Here is a 19,052-nt window from a genome sequence, read left to right on the forward strand (position 1 = left end):
TAAATGAAGTACATATTCCAGCATAGTCTAAAAAATATAGTCTAAAAGACTAATAGAAATTAAATTCTTTTGAAGAGCAAGAACTACTTTAACAATTTTTAAAGTTAGCATTTGTCCTGAAGAAAGGACCAAGTTCGCAGTACCGGCGTGAGGCACCTCTACCTCGGCTCCACTGGCCACTGTAACGGTCTCTTTCGCGGCAACAACATCAACTAGTAGTTTTTTTAGAGTTGCAAACATGACAAGTGGCTCCTGTATCTAACCACCAATCTGAAGAAGTACTGGCATTACCGTTACCCAACATAGCAACAAAACTCTTACGATCAGAAGCTCAGCTTGTTCTGTTTGAAGTTGGAATATCCTCATCCCTTCTTTGTAGTTGCTACCAAATGCTGTCCGAGAGATCACATCTCCAGTTAAAGTCCGAAGTTCAGGCCACACGTCTAATTCACAGGACCTAGAGAACCCACCAATTCCTCCCATCTGCTAATCAATTCACTACAGCTAGTAGAGAATGCTGGTAGCATCCTCTGTAACAAACACAAAAGAGAAAATTTAACTATATCAGGTACCACCAAATGTTTGGTTGATGTTCTAAAAAAAGCGCAAATGTTTAGTGTAATCAAATGGGAAGTAACCTTCAATTTCTCTAGGTGGAAGGCTGGGTTAATGATCCTCCTGTGTTTGGCCCACTTCTCACCATCATAGGTTGCGACCCCAGTTGCCAATAACCTCGAGAGCGGGTTTGATTTTGGCTTCTCAAAGTGACCAAACTTGTTCGACAGAATTTCCCTTATCAGATCTGGATCCATGATGTTCACACTGGGAGTTGTTCCATTCCAAATAACTGATATTTTACCTGCGTTTTACAGCAATTTTAGTACTTACAAACACTGATGAAAAACTCAATAAAGAAAAAGACAAGATTTTCTAGTGCAACAGCTATGGAAACTAAAGAGGCCCAAGACAAGACTTTCTGGTGCAAAACTTCAATCCATCCAATTTCAAAAAAGTAAAACAAAGCCTAAAGGGCTAGTTTGGATGTGCAATCTAATTAGCTGGCTAGTGCAATTTGTGTAAACTTTTACCAGATTGCACACCCAGATTGGATCTGCAATCTAATCAGATTTCAGGTGCAATTTGTCAGTAAACTTGCAATAAAAGTTGACATGAATTGCACCCATAATCCAATTAAATTACATACCCAGTTACAAAAATTGGATTCTGGTGTAACTAGATTACATGTTTACGAACAAATTGCACCCAAACCAATTAGATATTTACAAACCAAAACTAGATAAATCAAAAACATAAAATAAAAGTAAAATTGGTGAATATCGGACAAGAATCTAAAATCATCCAAGCAACAGAATAGCCAATCCCACGAACAACTTATACAATGAAACAAATTTTTTTTAATCAAGAAAACCCACAAACTGAAATATGTTTTAAAATGGAAACAAACTGTGGACCCCGATCCCGAGGACGAATGGGCGAGGGACACGAGATCCCGCGCCGATCCTCCAAGATCTCGACAATGTGAAGGAGAGCTCTACCAAGGAACTCTCGAAATGATGCCACTCACAGCATGGGTGGCGATACAAATGAGATACCTCTCGATTCAAGGACTAGCCCGGAACCAAGATGTACCTATAACAAAGAAGAGTCGCCATCCAGGGAAGTAGGCCCTGGATCCCATGAAATACTCTGTTGCAACGGATAACCAGAGATACAAAAGTCCGTGCCTGATGACGAATGAGGAAGGTGTTAAGTGCCCCCAATTCGCCCAAGTGCAAGCACCCGGTCTCTTATGCCATTTTTAATTAATTTTGAAGAGTTTTGGGCTAAAATCATGTGAAATGGGAACGAGTATCCCCGAAGAAACGTCTATCTAAGCATACATGACCCGGGGATGGGCAAAAGAAAATAAACATCCAAATCCTAACTCACTGCATCTACTCCTAACCCATCAAATCTAGGAAAGCAATAACATTCGCATGCACAGCTACAGCTAAGCAAGTAATGGCAGATATCATAAGCAGAAAAGCAGTAAATATCTACGGCTAAGCATGTGAAACTAAACGCACAAGGAATAAGCAAGCTGAAAATAAACACACAAGGAACCAAATACAAACACACGATAAACTAAAAGATGCAAGGAAAGAAAGGGATTAGAAAATAGGCGGTGTGCGCAAACCCAAAATGCCAGGGAAAATAAAATGGGACATACGATAGACTCAGGGAGCGATTCTAAAGGAATCGAGCTCAATGATCCTGATCCGCTAAAGATCGGGCAAGTCTCGCGATTGTCATAGCCTATCGTTGGGCTCAGCGAGGACAATCCCTGTAAAGGGGCCACGCTACGTCGTCGCCCATCCCAAAACCTGATAAAACGTCGGAAAACCGATAAAACCGAAAAACCACGATCGAAATCGGAAATGAAATGAAATGAAGGCTCCGAGTGACCTGGCAATCACCATCCTTGCCCATTTTGGTTTTTTGTATTTTTGAGAAAAGCTTGAAAGATATTTTCAGATGCTGAAATGATTTTTTGAAGGGTTTAAAGGATTTTATTGAAAAGTTTGAACGATTTTATTGAAAATGTTTGACTGAACTTGGGATGACGATCCCAAGCTGCCTACGTACCCTGTAGAAAGGGATCAAGCCAACGTAGTTCGAATGCTTTTCGAAATACGCTTTGAGTGTTTTTTTTTTATGTTTTTTGGATTTTTGTTATTTGATTTTTATGTATTTTTATCCCTTTTGATCGAAAGGGGTTTTGGCTCGAGAGGTTGCCGTCCGTCATCGCCTGAACCCGACGAGGGTGTTCCTGAAATCGATGGAATCTTGAAACACAAATAGTATCCCAGGGAAACAAAGAGGTTGCAGATTTGCAAGCCCATAACATGCAACTAAATATTGAAGACCGGCTGAGATGATACACTAACCCAACATAGTTATACTGATAATATTCTCAAGAGAATGATGGAAAATAATAAGGGGTATCCCTAACCATGAAATCCCTTAACACATAGCAATTCCACATACCTGTGCTGGATGAAATCGCAGTCACCAAACGCCCATTGGAGTATCGGTGTCACCAAACGCTCATTGGAGTATCGGTGCCGGTACCGAAAATGCCGGAAGAGAAGCAGCTTCTATCGCATTTCTTGCAGCGAGTCTAAAATCATCAATGATTTGAGGGATTTCATCCGTCCTTAACCGTCTTGGGGGCGAGAACGTTGCTTCCTCTCCACTGGTTCGAGGTTGGGGTGTCAACGGTGTGTCAGTCGAGGAGACAGGAGCTTGCCCATTAGGCTGATAGCTAGAATTAGAGACTCTCCCATCGTGCCAAATCTGGCAAAAGAAGATGCCTCCCTTCTCATGAAGGGCATTAACAATAGGCTTCCAACCTTCAACCCGCTCTTTCGTCCAAATACCAGGCGTCTCTGGGTACCCTTGGGCAGTATCAGAAACTCCTGTGGCTTCTGCAATTAAAAGACCCCCTTTGGTGGTGCGCTGAGAATAATACAAGGTGGCATGTGGTTGAGGCACATTCCCGTATGATCTCTCCCTTGTCAACGGTGCCAACAGTACTCTGTGAGAAAGTTCGAATTTTCCCATCTTGTATGGAGTAAGAAGAGGAATTTTCTCCATTTTCTCTCTCTCTCTCTCTCTCTCTCTCTCTCTCTCTGAATCCTCTGTTTCTCTCTCTCTCTCTCTCTGTTTTTCCTTTTTTTTTCGAAAATGGGGATAGTGGTGGTGGAGGGAGGAGGAGGGATGGTAGAGGTGCGGTGGCCGGCCGGAGTTGTGACCGTAGCTGGTGGTGGCGGTTTGGGAGATAGTGGCTCGGGTGGAGGTCGATGGTGGAGGTTGATGAAGGGTAAAGGAAGCAGAAGATGGTGGTGATGAGGGTTGGGTCGATGGCTGGCCGGCGGCGAGGGGGAGTGCCCGGAGAAGACGAGGATGATTGGACTTCCGATGGAGCCTCCGGAGAAGACGACCGGAGTCCTCTCTCTCTCTCTCTACTGCTTTTCTTTTCTTTTTTTCTTTTTTAGAAGGGTTTAGAGGGGAGGCTGAGGGTGGCTGATGGTGGAGATGTGGGTTTTGGTGGAAAGGGGTTTGGGTTTTGGGGAGAATGAAGAAGAAGGGTTGAGAGATTGGAGGTGGTGGCCGGATTGGAGGTTGGCCGGAGGTTGGAGGGTGGTGGAGCTCCGACCGAAGTGGGTTTGTATATGGGTTTGGGCTTGGGTTTGCAAAGGTGAGGGAAGTGCGGTGGTTGGAGAGGTGAGGGAGGTGGGAGTTGGCTGTGAAGTGGAGGTGGGTAGTGGGTTTGGTGGTGATGGCCGCCGGGGAGCCGCCTTGTCGGAGGTGGTGGCCGGAATCCGGTTGGGTTGCCGGAGGAGAAAACTCTATTTCTCTCTAAGCTCACCAAAAGATGGTTCTTGATGGTGATGGCGATGGTCTTGAGCTTGCCGGATTTAATGGCGAACGGAAAAAATAAAAATAAAGATGGTGGGATCTGGAAATGAAGGTGGGATGGTGGCTGAAAATGGAGGAGAATGATAGGTGCGATGGCTTGGGGGTGGAGATGGAAGACGATCGGCCTCGCTCTCTTTCTCACCTCTCTCTCCTTGCTGCTGCTGCTGCTGCTGCCCTCCTCCCCCTCAAAATCAAGAAGAATCCCCCCCCTTTTGAAAGCCCTAACTCGATCCCTTTTGTGGAGAGGTGGCCCATTTTGCCACCCCCTCATTCTTTCTAGGACAGCCCCTTCTAGTACATTCACGACTACTTTTCTATGCCTAGGAAGGTGGTCCAGTTAAGAAAAGGGATCCCTATGAAAGACAAGAAATATGATATAACCACCTCCTTCATTTTCTTCCTAGACAGACTCCTTTAGCGTATTTAACACACCATAAGGGTGGTCCCGGTAAAAGAAGGGGTGAGAATACATTCTCTCTTTTCCTCTTAGAATGCTATCAGCACAACCATTTTTGACAAGCGCACCAACTCATCTGTCTTTTCTTCTTTGATTAGCTTGCGAGAGCTACCTTGGGAAATGTAACAATCCTTTAATAGCTCTTTAAACACTAATACCAGGTGAGTTAGTGTAAATATCAAAATACGACTGTGCCGATATACATTGGGCAATTCTTTGTAAATTCCGGAAAAATGGAAAGGGAAGGTGGGGGCGATTGAACGGAGGATATCAATGGGGCTTTGGGATCGCTCAGGCTTTCAGAATATTTCCAGAAATGATTTTCAAGCGGGCATTTTCGGATTTTTCAGGCTCTTCTGCAATTGGACCTCAAGTTCTAGAAATTTCGGAAATCGATTTTCAAGGCGCCTATAAATTGAGTTTGGGGAATTTCGAATTCGATTTCGGGATCGATTTAGGGATTTTTTTTATTTTTTTATTTTTTTGGGAATATTGGGGTCAGGTCAAAATGGGGTGTCTACACAAACTTTTTCAACAAAAAAAAAAATAATAATAAAGCAGAACAATAATAAAAGAAATGAAACAAACCCCAAAAAATACAAAATAAAAAACTAAGAAAAAAATAGAAAGAGTACCGTAGTTCTTCATGGTTTCATATAGGAATGGAGCAACACGTGGAACAATCTGGCGAGACAGATTCATAGGTTTTGATGATTCTTTCTTGACCAAGCTGATGTTCTCCTTGAGGTTGCCGTACAACAATTTATAGGGAGGGCCTTTGATCCCTTGCTTCTTCAAATACCTCTCCAGCTTCATGGGTCTCCACCAAATCGAGTATACTAATCTTGAAATCCATAAAAACAGCAAAACACAAGAAATCAACAGATATATGGAGACAAAATCACCCATTTTTCTATCTGCTCAGTGTTCAGTTCCGAAGTAGAGAAAAGCTCCACCACGAACAGATAAATAAGAACCAGGATGACTTTAGCCAAGGGGCTACAAGTCTCAAAGTGCATGACTTCAGCCATCACGTGTGATGAAGACTTCTTCGGATTACAACCACAGACGGAGCCAAACGCGGGGCGAAGGGGAGCAATTGCCCCCTCTGAAAAATCTGAGAAAAAATTCTAGACGTTTGAAAATTGCCAAAAATGCCCTTTACACCCAGTAACTTTTCAATTACTTTAGTCTTTAGAAGGGGGCAAAGGTCGGTTTCCGAAGGGCATTTGTGGAACTAGCCTCTGCGCGACTGCTTTATCGCATCGTTATCCGGTCAAAATTGAAACCATGCTCACTCATTGGTTTTTAAAACACCTATTCTATTTTTATGAGTTTTTATTACAGCATCAATGTAGATAAAAGGTTTATTATTGGTGTGCTAATTTTGATAACAGCACTCCACTTTTGCTAAATTCAACACACTTAGCTTTTGATAATGACACCTTATTATTCTGTCAAAATTAAGGGTGTCAATTTTGGCTCGGGCTCGGAGGCTCGCTCGAGCTCGGCTCGAATCCTTAACGAGCCGAGCTGAGCCAGCTCTCCAGGCTCGTTAAGCTTAACGAAGCGAGCCCAATTTAGGCCAGGCTCGGCTCGTTAAGGCTCGTTAAGAATTTAATATATTTAAATATATATATTATATATTAATTTATGCATTAAAAGGGTTGTCCAGGGAGTGAAAGGGGGGGGCAAAATATGTCACTTCATTTTTGGAACTCCATTTGTTACTAGGACCACCCCCCATAGTATATAAAAAGTAGTCAAATTACACTAATAGGGCTGTCCAGGGAAGATGAGGGGTGTGAACATAATATAACCCGAGCTCGGTACGGCTCCCGAGCCTGACCGAGCCGAGCCGAGCCGAGCCGAGCCCAAGCCTGGTTCGAGCCCGAGCCGAGCTTTTGAGCTTAACGAGCCGAGCCGAGCCTGGCCAAGCTCGGCTCGGCTCGGCTCGTTTACACCCTTAGAGACTCAAAATTGAACCTATGCAACTCATGGTCATGGGTTTTAAAAAAGGGAAGTTTTTAAAAGCTTTAAAAACACCTATGCTGTTTTTATAACAGCACCCATGTAAATAAAAATCTTCTTAATGGTGTGTTGATTTTGATAACAGCACTCCACTTTTGTCTTGTATGAAAACATCACATAAAGTTGATTTTCAATGTGGGTTTGGGATCCTTTTTTTTTTCTAAAATTTTAAACGCGGATCTTTGTGATTGTGGTGGATCATATAATACCATTTGAGCCTTGAAATTTTTCTACTCCTTGAGCAATTTTGAAAGTTAAGATTGTGTTGAACTATTCTCAAGGCTATGTTTCTTTCGACGTAAAATGGGCATAAAACTAATTTTATGGTTATTTTAGTGTAAAAATGAGCGTAGAATTTGTTTTTGCACCCATTTTACGTCGAAAGAAACGGAGCCTAAGTACCTACATGGGAACTGTATTTGAGGTGCACAAATTTGATGAGTTGTTTGCCCCCCTCGGGTAGATTCCTTGCTCCGCCCCTAATTACAACCTTTCTTCCTAGCAGCTCTCAATAGACCTGGCAAACCGGCGGACCGGGCTAACCCGTAAATTTTACGGGTCACTAAGCTTGGACCCGCACCCTGCCCGTACGGGTCGGGTCAACCCGGGTCACCCGGTTTTTTTAATGAATTTTTGTTTTTTCAAGATTTTTATAGGTAATTTGCTAGCCACCTTCTCCAAAGGGTACTTCTCGCCCATCCTTTGCAATTGTATGTGTTAAGAGATTTGTCTTATTAGACCTTGTGAAAACTGCACGGAAATACTATTTCTAGAAAGGTGGCTAGCAATAATAAGTACCGAAAGAAGCTAGCAATAATAAGAGAAAAGTACGTAATGGAAGCCGATGTTTAGTGAAATTACGGATTGCAGGCACCTTTTAAAACAAGAACAAAAAACGGGCTAAACTTCAAAATCGAGTGGTCAAAAGACCCTGATACCCTTCTGACATCGACAGAGTCCTCCTTTTTCATTATTGCCTCTTAAATTGGCCCGATTCACGAGGCTTCTTCTGGTTCATTTAGATGTGTATTTGAACCGAAAGAACCTTGGGTTCGTTTCTATCTTGGCCGTCGGAAATAACTAGAGACGGATGGATCTTGACAGGTTGGAAAACTTTTTGGAACCCCGGTGCTATTGTACTTTTTGGAACACTGACGTTATCTTTTCTCACATATCTTTTGGCTTAAAACAGTAAACGTTATCTTTTCTCAGTTATCATTTGGCTTAAACGGTAGACGTTATCTTTTCTCACTTATCTTTTCAACATGTGTCAGGCATCCATCCGTCTCTAGGTATTTCCGACGGCCAAGATAGAAATAATGGGTACACCTGCAGAAAATAATGGGTACGCCGATGGAAATAATAGTTACAGAAAGCGAAATAATGGGTACGCCGATGGAAATAATAGTTACAGAGAGGGGAATAATGAGTACGCCGACGGAAATAATAAGTACGCTGATGGAAATAATGGTTACAGAGAGGGGAATAGGAATAATGGGTACGACGGCGGAAACGAAATAATGGTTACAGAGAGGGGAATAATAGGTACGCCGGCGGAAATAATGGATACGCCGATGGAAATAATGTTTACAGAGACGGGAATAGGAATAATGGGTACGCCGGCTGAAATAATGGGTATGCCGATGGAGATAATAGTTACAGAGAGGGGAATAATAGTTACAGAAGGGGGTATTATTAGAAGACGCCACCGTTTCATATTGATGTCCATATGTTGTGGATCCGACCGTCTGTTCATATTGGCGACGACCAAGATTTAAAGGAACCCAGAGTCCGTTCACAGAAAGATTTCAATCCAAACCAAACTGACTATGTATAGAGTCTCTAGCATTCCAAAAAGTTTTTCAACACGTGTCAAGCATCCATCCGTCTCTAGGTATTTTCGACGGCCAAGATAGAAACGAACCTAAGGTTCTGTGACTTCTATCAGTTCAAATACCAGACAAACCAAAAGAACCTCGTGAAACACGCCAGTAATGAAAAATGAGGCTGAATGACGTTTCTGTTGATGTGAGAAGGGTATCAGGGTCTTTTTCCAACCCGATTTTGAATATTAGCCTGTTTTTTGTTCTTGTTTTAAAACTGCCCGCAATCCGTAATTTCACTAAACATCAACTCGCATTCCGTACTTTTCTCCAATAATAATCATATACTAAAGTTATGGAGGAAACTTACGGAAAAAGTGTTGTAAAGTAGAAAATTAGGGAAAAAAGTACTGAAAATGGTACTTTTATATGACAATTACGGAAAAAATACAAAGAATAGGTATAGAAATATGACAATTACGAAAAAAAACTACAAAGAATAGGTATGAAAATATGACAATTACGGAAAAACTAATTTGTTTCACTTCTACAGGCGCCCGCGGGTCCACCCGGACCCACCCAGTTTTGACGGGCCGGTTTGACCCACCGGTCAACTTAGAAATGGGTCACAAAATGTTGACCCGGACCCGGAAATTATGGGCAAGCCGGATTGACCCGCAGGTCCGGGTCAATTCTTGCCGGGTCTAGCTCTCAAGGATGATTTGTTAAGATGTGATCAAAATTGAGCTTAAAATTTACGAGTTTACAAAGGATGATGATTGTTAAGATATGATCTTGATGGCCAAATTTGAGTCACAACTGGCACCCATGTGATCCAAGCCGTTGATTCGGTAGATCCCGCATGAAACGACTTACATGATCATTGTTCCCCTTACAGGTTGCCTCATCCATAAGGTTTAACAAAGACAAAACATCAATTATGTGACTCTCCGTGAACCTCAAAGGGGTACTTCCAAGAAAGTAGTCTCTTTGAAGTGTTTTACCCTCGAAGTGAAGTGATTTCTATTGTTAGAATATACAACATGAGAATTTATAGGTACCGATTTCGGACCCCACTGATATCCGAAATTTTGTAACATTTCTTTCTTTTCTTTTCTTTTTTAAAAGACATTTTCTCTAAATTTCGGTCCCCACCAAAACTGAAATACCAATTTCGCGAAATTTGGTATTTCGCGAAATTCCAAATGTCGGGATTTCGGCCGAAATTTAAAACCATGTTCAAAAGTACCACCCTTGATGTTTGATCCAACATATCAGGACTATTTGAATTATTTAATTATTTTTTGAGAATGACCAAAATAACCCAATCTCGTAAAAAATGCTCAAAAGACCCATATTTACCGATGGATTCATCGAAAATAACAAAAATATCCATATTTCATATAAAATGACTACATAATTTATTTTCTTAGAAAATAGCTAAAATACCCCAATCTCAAAGAAAATGACGAAAATATCCTCATCTCATGAGAAATGGCTAAAATGCCCTTATCTCATAGAAAAATAGCCAAAATATCATGACCTTATATAAAATAGCCAAAATACCCTTACCTTTTGAAAATTACCAAAACATGTATGTGAAACAACCAGTAACTCCAAAAGCGTAAGCTGTTGGAGAAGGTGTTACTTAATCTTTTATACTTTAACACTCCCCCTCACGCAGGTCCTAACATACACGTGGCCCCTCTTGTGGGTTTGGCCATTGCATGTGGATTTTTACTATCAAGGAGGTTTGAAATCAGGCCTTTTTGCTCCGTTACAATGTGAAACAACCAGTGACTTCAAAAGCTTAAGTTGTTGATGGTGTTATTTAATCTCTTTAACAATGTATATTTCAAATTGAAAATACCCATCTTATAAAATTACCAAAGTACCCTTTTCCAATAATCCATAAACTAGGTATAGAGAAATCTAGAGGAATGATAGAATGAAGGGCGCCCTCGCAAAAACCAGCTACAGGGGCTGCTCCCATTGGTCCTTTCCAACCAAATGCATTTATGGTTTATTTAATGTTATGTTTGTTAAGGCCATTTTCATTTATTTTTTCCCATGCCACCGTAAGTGCACTTTCTTAGGATGGAGTGATGGACCAATGGGAGCGCCCTTGTAGCTTGGTTTTACTTTAGCAGTATTGGAGAAATTGTGCATCCCATGTCTTATACTATGGACTCTGCTGTCCATGTAACATCTACCTGAAGTTTTAGCTGATTGTTCAGCCTAATGTGTTCTACTTTATGCCGTTCATGTTGCTTCCTAGTTTATTTTCGAAAGCTAAAAGCAAAAGTACTTGCTCTCTTATCAAGTGTTGTCTATCATAGGCAACTTGGGGTACGAAAAAAATTCTTGAGATAATGATTCTAGACCTTTGATTTAATAGGTGTAAAATTGATGGTTTAGAAAAGTTACGCATTTACCACCTACCATATATAGTAATTGGAACATTGAAAATCAAATACGTCTTAAGTTTTCACTGCACATTGGAACACCAGAAGTTATTCAAGGGTAAACTAATAAGGGTAAGTAGATTAAGCCAAAATGCTTTACCTCGAAATACGTTACGTCCTAGTATTTGCCCTCACTCAGATGAACGGAAATTTTTATGTCATGAAGGTGGGTTGTAGCGCATAGAAAATACACATTGGATTCAATTCAGCTGAACGATACTCGTACGAAATTAAGCAGCTTTACAATGGGAGTTCGGTGATGGAAAAGATTATCTCAGAGTTTTTGTAAGATAATCTGAGCACCATGTTGGGGTTGAATGGTTATACGAGAGTAAGGTGCATGAGCATAGGTGGGCGATAGCTTAAACGAGAACTTTTGTAGAATCATGGCCAAAGTTAGCTTAGCTTCTATCAAGGCAAAGCTCTGCCCAATACATATACGCGGGCCCCAACCAAAGGGGAAGAATGCAGCTTGATTCTTTGATGCCTTTGAAACGCCACCTGAGAATCTCTCTGGTTTGAATTCATCCACATCATCGCCCCATAATTCAGGATCATGATGAATAAGGAGCGTTGGAAGAGAGAGTTGTACTTCAGGTGGGAGGTCGATTCCTCCAAGTCTCATTCTCTTGTATGTGCGCCTAACAAGTGAAGCCACCGGCGGGTATAATCGGAGAACCTCATATAGAATCATGGTTACCTGCATTAGATATTTCAAGAATTTCAGACACCATGTGGTGTTAAAAATCATTGTGACATTGCATATTAAAATATCTAATATGTTTATATTGAATCGAAGAACTGAACAAGTAGATGGCTTCCAACAAATTTGGCTTAGGTAAACAAACCATTTCTCCCTTTAGTCTGTGGGATTAAATTCAAGAGACTGGGATTGCATCTACCTATGCCTCCGCACAAGTTAATATATTGAAGAGAATGTACCAAGCAATTACTCACAGTCTTTAGGTGGTTTAAGCCATCAAAATCTGGTTTGTTATTCCCAAAGACTTGTAAAACCTCTTCCCTTGCATGTTGTTGCCAAGATGGATGCATACTCAACACGACCATTGTCCAAACCAACAAAACGGATGTCGTTTCTTGCCCAGCAAAGTAGAATAGCTTACACTCCTGTATCACGTCTTCAATCGTCATTCCAATGCTCTTAGAGTTCCCATTTTCCTGAAACTCTTTAAAGTTGGATTCCATTAGCAAACCCAATAAGTCATCGTTATTGACATCTCCTAATTTAATGGCCTTTTCTCTTTTCTTGATCATACCCGTCAACAGAGCTCTCACTTCTCTGTCAATTTCATTTCTCCTATTGTTCCTCTTTGTGGGCAAAAACCTGTATCAATAGATAATGTTAGTGAAGTAATAGAATATACAGTTTATGATAATTATGGAATTAGAAGGGTTACTCAGCATAGCCTAGACGTTTAAGTCCCTAACTACATCGTCTTCATCTACCTTAACCACACCATATATTGCCACTGTTAAATTACTACTACTACTTATCTTTTCTAGTATTGTCAATGGTGCTCAAGTACCAAATATCATATTGGGCATATGATTACTATTTGTAACTTCGCTGAAGATCATCATTATTTTACCAATTTTAGGTAAAGATATAATATAATCAGAAAATTATATTATGGTTGATAGAATCCTGATATGAAAAGTTATAGGGTAAAAGGAAGGGTTAGATTCAATAGATCCTGTGAATATTGGAGATGACATCGAAGAGTCTTTAAAACTAACACTAAGCTAGGTTAAAACCAAAACTAAGCTAGGTAACTTGCACACTCACTTGTGTGAAAGCTTCATTTTGCAGCAGGGGGGCAACCAAGAGGAAAATTGGGTTGCATCTCCACTATTTAGGACAATGGATATAACAGCAGGAGCAAAGTGCTCCAGTAATGAAACTACATAAATGTGCTATATAAGGAATTACATCATTAGAATTTTAGGGTACAGAAATGCTCCAGTATTGGAACTTAAATAGTAAACTAAGAAGGCTAGATATTCAGGCCCTGTTCAGATTATAGAAAGAATTTTTCTGGAAGAATTTTTTTTTTTTTTTTCCTTTCCATGATTCAGAGGGAAGTGATATGGTTATGGCTTATTTTGAGGGATATCATCATAAATTAAAGGTACTTCTAAATAAAACTTGAACGGCAGTGGTTTAAGTTATTATTTTTCTCTACCTAATCCAACAGCAGAAAAGCAGGAAATTCTGGAAAGAAGTTTTTCCTTTCCATACTTTTCAAGAAAATCCTGACATCCAAACAGGGCCTTAGTGTTAACCAGAATAGGGGTTAGATTGATTCTATTTCATAAATGAAACACAAAAAAAATTCAGAATCATTTTTTTATAAGTCCACAATAAGATAAACACAAAAGCAAGAAATATATGGCCGATAGTAAGATTACAGTACATATGTATACGCCGTCCTTAAGACAAATCAAATTTTGTTTCAAACAACAAATTGTAGGGGTGTCAAAATATTAATAACAAAGAAAGTTTTGAATCAGAACTTTGACAATTCACAAAATTTCTACCATTCAGCATTAAAATCCAAAGATAGGAGTGGAAGTTTTTCCTGCCTATAGAGTGGTTTAAAGAGATTCAATGGTACTTTAGTGTAGGAATTCTATTCCATGAATTTGCATTATTGATATGCTTTTCTTATTGCTGACGAACATGAGTGAGAGAAAGAAAGTAAAAAAAAAAAACAAACCTGAAGCCTGGCAAGTATATGGACTGAACAGCTAGGATCAGAAGCTCGGCCTGTTCTGTTTGGAGTTGGAATATCCGCCTCCCTTCTTTGTAGTTGCTCCCAAATGCGGTCCGAGAAATCACATCTCCAGTTAAAGTCTGAAGTTCAGGCCACACGTCTAATTCACATGAGTCTTGAGAACCAACCAAGCGCTCCCATCCGCTAATCATTTCACTACAACTAGTACAGAAAGCTGGTAGCATCCTCTGTAACAAACACAAAAGAGAAAATTTAACTATACCAGGTATCACCAAAAAACTAACCAGTTGTATTTGTTGAAATATAGATCATGGTACTTCTTTAATATGTTCATTTCTTTTTCCATGGCATCACATTTCAGTTTTTGAATGTCTTTTTCATGAAAGAAACAGGTGTTGTTTGGTTGATGTTCTAAATAAAAGCACAAATGTTCAGTGTTATCAAATGGGAAGTAACCTTCAATTTCTCTAGGTGGAAGGCTGGGTTAATGATCCTCCTGTGTTTGGCCCACTTCTCACCGTCATAGTTTGCGAGCCCTGTTGCCAACAACCTAGTGAGCGGGTTTGATTTTGGCTTTGCAAAGTGACCAAACTTGTTCGAGAGAATTTCCCTCATCAGCTCTGGATCCATGATGTTCACCCTGGGAGTTGTTCCAATCCAAATTACAGATAGTTTACCTGCGTTTTACAGCCTAAGAATTTTAGTAATTACAAGGACTAAGGAAAAAACTCAAAGGAAAAGACAAGATTTTCTAGTGCAACAGCTATGGAAACTAAAAAAGCCCAAGACAAAACTTTCTACTGCAACAGCTATGGAAACTAAGAAATCTTTTATTAGAAGCCCTGCTTACATAATATGCAATAGAATGTTCCAAGAGAAGATGTTGAAAATCATTTGAAGCAGAACAGAAAAGATAATATTGTCATGTGGGACTCATTAAAAATCAAAATTGGGTCTGCAATCTAATCGGATTTCAGGTGCAATTTCTCAGTAAACTTGCAATAAAAGTTGACATGAATTGCACCCATAATCCAATTAGATTACATCCCCAGTTACAAAAATTGGATTCTAATGTAACTAGATTGCAAGTTTACGACAAATTGCACCCAAACGAATCAGATATTTTTTTTTTTGAAGAAGGCAACAGAATATATATTTATATGTATGAGTAAGCAGAACCGAGATGGTCCTTGCGGAACAATGAGCAAAGAAAATAGCAAGACAATAAGTCAAGGGGGGGAGATAGTCAAAACACTCCAATTCGGCCCGAGAAACTCCACTCTTAGCCAGAGAGTCGGCTGCCACATTGGCCGATCTCCGGACATGCTGAAAGACCATGGAGTAACCCTTTCCTCTATCCTCTATCTCCTCAAAGAAAGGCACAAATCGCCAAGGGGGAGAAGCGACTCCCGAAAGCCAGCGAATAACATTTACGGAATCGCCTTCGACTATCAGACTGTCGCACTCCAAGCGAGGCAAGGAGAGGATCCCACTGTGAACGGCTCTAACCTCCGCCTCAGACGAGTCGGCAAATCCAATAGGCCCCGAATAGGCCCAAATGACTTCCCCTTTGTGATTCCGACATAACCCCCCTACTCCAGCCGATCCGGGGTTACCTATAGAGGAACCGTCAAAATTAAGCTTCAGAGACCCCGGCGGCGGGGGGGACCAGGAGGGTCGACATTTCACTTTGGAGCCCGATTCCAAACGAATCAGATATTACAAACCAAAACTAGATAAACTAAAAACATAAAATGAAAGCAAAATTGGTGAATATCGGACAAGAACCTTTGAATATAAAATCCAAGGAAACAATTTTTTAATCAAGAAAACCCACAAACTGAAAATAAGTTTTAAAATGGAAACAAACTTTTTCAAAAAAATAAACAAAGTAGAACAAGAATGAAAGATTACCGTAGTTCTTCACCGTTTCATATAGGAAAGGAGCGACACGTGGAACAATCTGGTGAGAAAGATTCATAGGTTTTGATGATTCTTTCTTGACCAAGTTGATGTTATCCTTGAGGCTTCCGTACAACAATTTATAGGGAGGGCCTTTGATCCCTTGCTCCTTCAAATACCTCTCCAGCTTCATGGGTATCCACCAAATCGAATACACTAATCTTGAAATCCATAAAACCAGCAAAACACAAGAAATCCAGAGAGCAATTGAGAGCAAATCACCCATTTTCTTTTACAGTCTCGGCTCTGTGGTCACTCGACTCACTCCCCAAGCAGAGAAAAGCTCCACCACTGACACCCGAGACACGAGATAAAATAACCAAACGGTGGTTTTTAAAGGGAAGCGATATATTCGACCCTTTTGTTTACTAGGGACAGCCTCCTCTTGGGTTAGGATTGGGAAAAACAACCTGAGGTTGGATTAGTGTTGAGGCCTTGGACAATGTTACTGTCCTAGTAGTGTCCTATATGGATATGTGACTATGTGGGACCCAACTTGGTATGGGACCCATCCTGAACAGCAGTGGTTTAAGTTACAAATTGCAATAATCAAGTTCCAAATGGGTGGCAACATCTCTGTGGACCTATCTTCTATGTGAAGGACAAACAGAAATATAGAAGGATCAATTACTGTTACATGCTGGAGAGTTGAAAAAATGATGAGAAAATGTTGAGTTTTGAAAAAACACTAAGAAATGCTACTTTATTAAAAAAAGACTTTTTAGGACGAAAATACCCCTCAACTTACTTTTATCTTTCTCTTCTTGGTTTTACCTTTTACTCTTTTACTTGCAGGTTTTACTCCGATGCATTTGTGTGAAACGACCTCATTTTCCGGCGATAGAAGCCTTCTTCTCCGGCGAAACATCGTCATTTCTCCGGCATATGCCCATTTGTCTTGAGAGGGTAGAAAGAGTTCTCTAGAGATGCCCCTTTCTCATTTTCTTTTTCCTCCTCCAAATATCCAAAATCTCATTATCTTTGTAAGTCTTTAGGGTTTATAATCTTCTCATTCATCTAGACATTTGGCACTTTCTTTTATTAGGTTTCTCATGCTGAGGTCCTTTTGCTTCTACAAAAGGAAATTAATATCAGTGTATTTGTGGCTTTTGATTATGTGGGTTTGGGGAGAAACCCACCTCTTATACTGTTTGGCCAAAAAATAGGTTACTTGAAGCTAAAAAAATGTAACTCGGATCCAAAATCGATAGCTGAAAGCCAGAAAATCGATAGGTTATTTGAAGGCAGAAATGATAGTTGAAGCCCAAAAAATACTAGTTGAAGCCAAAAAAAAGTTACTCAAAGCTAAAAATGATAGTCGAAGCCAAAAAAAATTATAGTGAAAGGCAAAAAAAAAATTTCCTTAAGCCAAAAAACTAGTCGATGCCAAAAAACAAATTACTCAAAGGCAAAAAAAGTTACTTGAAGCAAATAAAAAGTTAGTTGAAGCCAAAAAAGGAATTCGAAGATAAAAAAAATTTAGTCGAAGCCAAAACGTGTTAGTCAAAGCGAAAAAAGAAGTTTGTCGAAGCCCAAAACGTGATAGTCGAAGCCAACAAAAAAGTTCCAAATGTTACTGGAATTCAAAAGTTTTAGTCGCAGCAAAAAACATGTTAGTCGAAGCAAAAAAACCAGTTATTCAAAGCCTAAAAAAATTTAATCGAAGCGAAAAACACAACGGCGAATGTTACAGGAAACACATTTTTCACTTCGACCAAGTGATTTTTGGCTGCGACCAAGTAAATTTTGGCTTCGAATATCCTGTTTTCGCTTCGAGTACCTGTTTTTGCATTGAAAAAAACAGGGGGAGATCTCGAAACCCTTTTTGAGAAAGATTTGACTAGGCAGAAGGTTGATGGGTCCAATTTTGTGCATTTCAAGCAAAAAAAACCTTTCAATACCCTAAAAAAATGAGAGAGAGAGAGAGAGAGAGAGAGAGAGAGAGAGAGAGAGAAGGAGATGATGTTAGATGGAGTTTTGAAAAAAGAAATAGAAGTATAGAGAGAGAGGGAGAATGAGATTTCAGGCTTACCATGTTACGTATTGCCGGAGAAAAGAGTAGGTTTCGCCGGAGAAATGACGTTTTTTCGCCGGAGAAGAAGGCTTCTATCGCCGGAAAATAAGGCTGTTTCACACAAATGCGTCGGAGTCAAACCTGCAAGTAAAAGAGTAAAAGGTAAAACCAAGAAGAGAGATAAAAGTAAGTTGAGGGGTATTTTCGTCCTAAAAAGTTTTTTTTTAATAAAGTAGCATTTCTTAGTGTTTTTTCAAAACTCAACATTTTCTCGTCATTTTTTCAACTGTCCAGCATGCAACAGTAATTGATCCAATATAGAAAGACTTCTGTTCTGAGGATTACAGGCTACAAGTTCCAAACTGCGTGACTTCAGCCATGACGTGTGTTCGAGTGCTGTTTTCACGATGATTTGAAACCGATCTTCCAAAACGGAGATACGTATACGAATTAAACACTATGATTCGAAACACCCAGGATACCCTTGGATATCAAGCAAACAGCCAAACAGCACTGTTCCCCGGACAGACTCTCGTTGGAACAGGGGTATTTTGGTCATTTTCACAAACGCTGCTTCAACCCCAACTTTTATCTCAGCTTTGTAGCCGCTGATATTTGCACGGCTCTATTTTAGTAAGGGAAGTGTTATCAGCACTACTGTATTTTGATAAGGGCACTCCTCAATTTATTAAAAGTACGGTATGACCCGCACAATAGGATGATCCAAACCGTCCATTAGATGAGCCACAGCCTAAATATGTTGTGCCCCATAAATCATTTCATAGGTTGATCTTAACCCTCTGTAGATCGGAGGGTTAGGATCAACCTATGGAAACGCTTTATGGGGCACAACCTATTTAGGTTGTAGTCCATCTAAAGGATGTTTGGATCATCCTATGGTGCGGGCCATTCCGTACTTTTAATAAATTAAGGAGTGCCCTCATCAAAATACAGTAGTGCTGATAACATTTTCCTTTAGTAACGGGGCTAATTAACCTTGTTTTACATTGTTTAAGCAGCTGTCAAAGGCTATTACAATTCCGCTAAAGCTCTCAGGGTAGT

The 19,052-nt window shown here is 40.1% G+C and overlaps 2 protein-coding genes across 4 annotated transcripts; both read right to left on the reverse strand.

Moving 5' to 3' along the window:
• On the reverse strand, positions 1-6,063 carry LOC143860178 (cytochrome P450 CYP72A616-like). Of its 2 annotated transcripts, none has more exons than XR_013239625.1 (3): positions 3,049-4,575; positions 639-859; positions 1-530 (listed from the first exon to the last, which is right to left on the reverse strand). XR_013239625.1 is itself a non-coding variant. In XM_077370739.1 (3 exons), exons 1-3 carry the CDS (start codon positions 5,846-5,848, stop codon positions 444-446), a joined length of 582 nt encoding a protein of 193 aa, XP_077226854.1. In that variant the 5' UTR covers positions 5,849-6,063; the 3' UTR covers positions 1-443. The 2 variants fall into 2 exon arrangements, 1 of the variants encoding a protein (XP_077226854.1); XM_077370739.1 differs by lacking the exon at positions 3,049-4,575 and adding an exon at positions 5,575-6,063.
• A 5,366-nt stretch (positions 6,064-11,429) lies between these two features.
• On the reverse strand, positions 11,430-16,298 carry LOC143861010 (cytochrome P450 CYP72A616-like). Of its 2 annotated transcripts, none has more exons than XM_077371894.1 (5): positions 15,929-16,295; positions 14,471-14,691; positions 13,997-14,241; positions 12,216-12,603; positions 11,430-11,958 (listed from the first exon to the last, which is right to left on the reverse strand). In XM_077371894.1, the coding sequence occupies exons 1-5, from the start codon at positions 16,200-16,202 to the stop codon at positions 11,533-11,535; spliced, it is 1,554 nt and encodes a 517-aa protein (XP_077228009.1). In that variant the 5' UTR covers positions 16,203-16,295; the 3' UTR covers positions 11,430-11,532. The 2 variants fall into 2 exon arrangements, with proteins under 2 accessions (XP_077228009.1, XP_077228010.1); XM_077371895.1 differs by having other exon boundaries at positions 11,793-11,958; positions 12,107-12,603; positions 15,929-16,298.
• Between the last annotated feature and the right edge of the window lie 2,754 nt (positions 16,299-19,052).

Source organism: Tasmannia lanceolata, unplaced genomic scaffold (genome assembly GCF_043159265.1).
Source record: "Tasmannia lanceolata isolate RefF3 unplaced genomic scaffold, GAP_Taslan_0.1 ptg000037l, whole genome shotgun sequence".
NCBI lineage: Eukaryota > Viridiplantae > Streptophyta > Magnoliopsida > Canellales > Winteraceae > Tasmannia > Tasmannia lanceolata.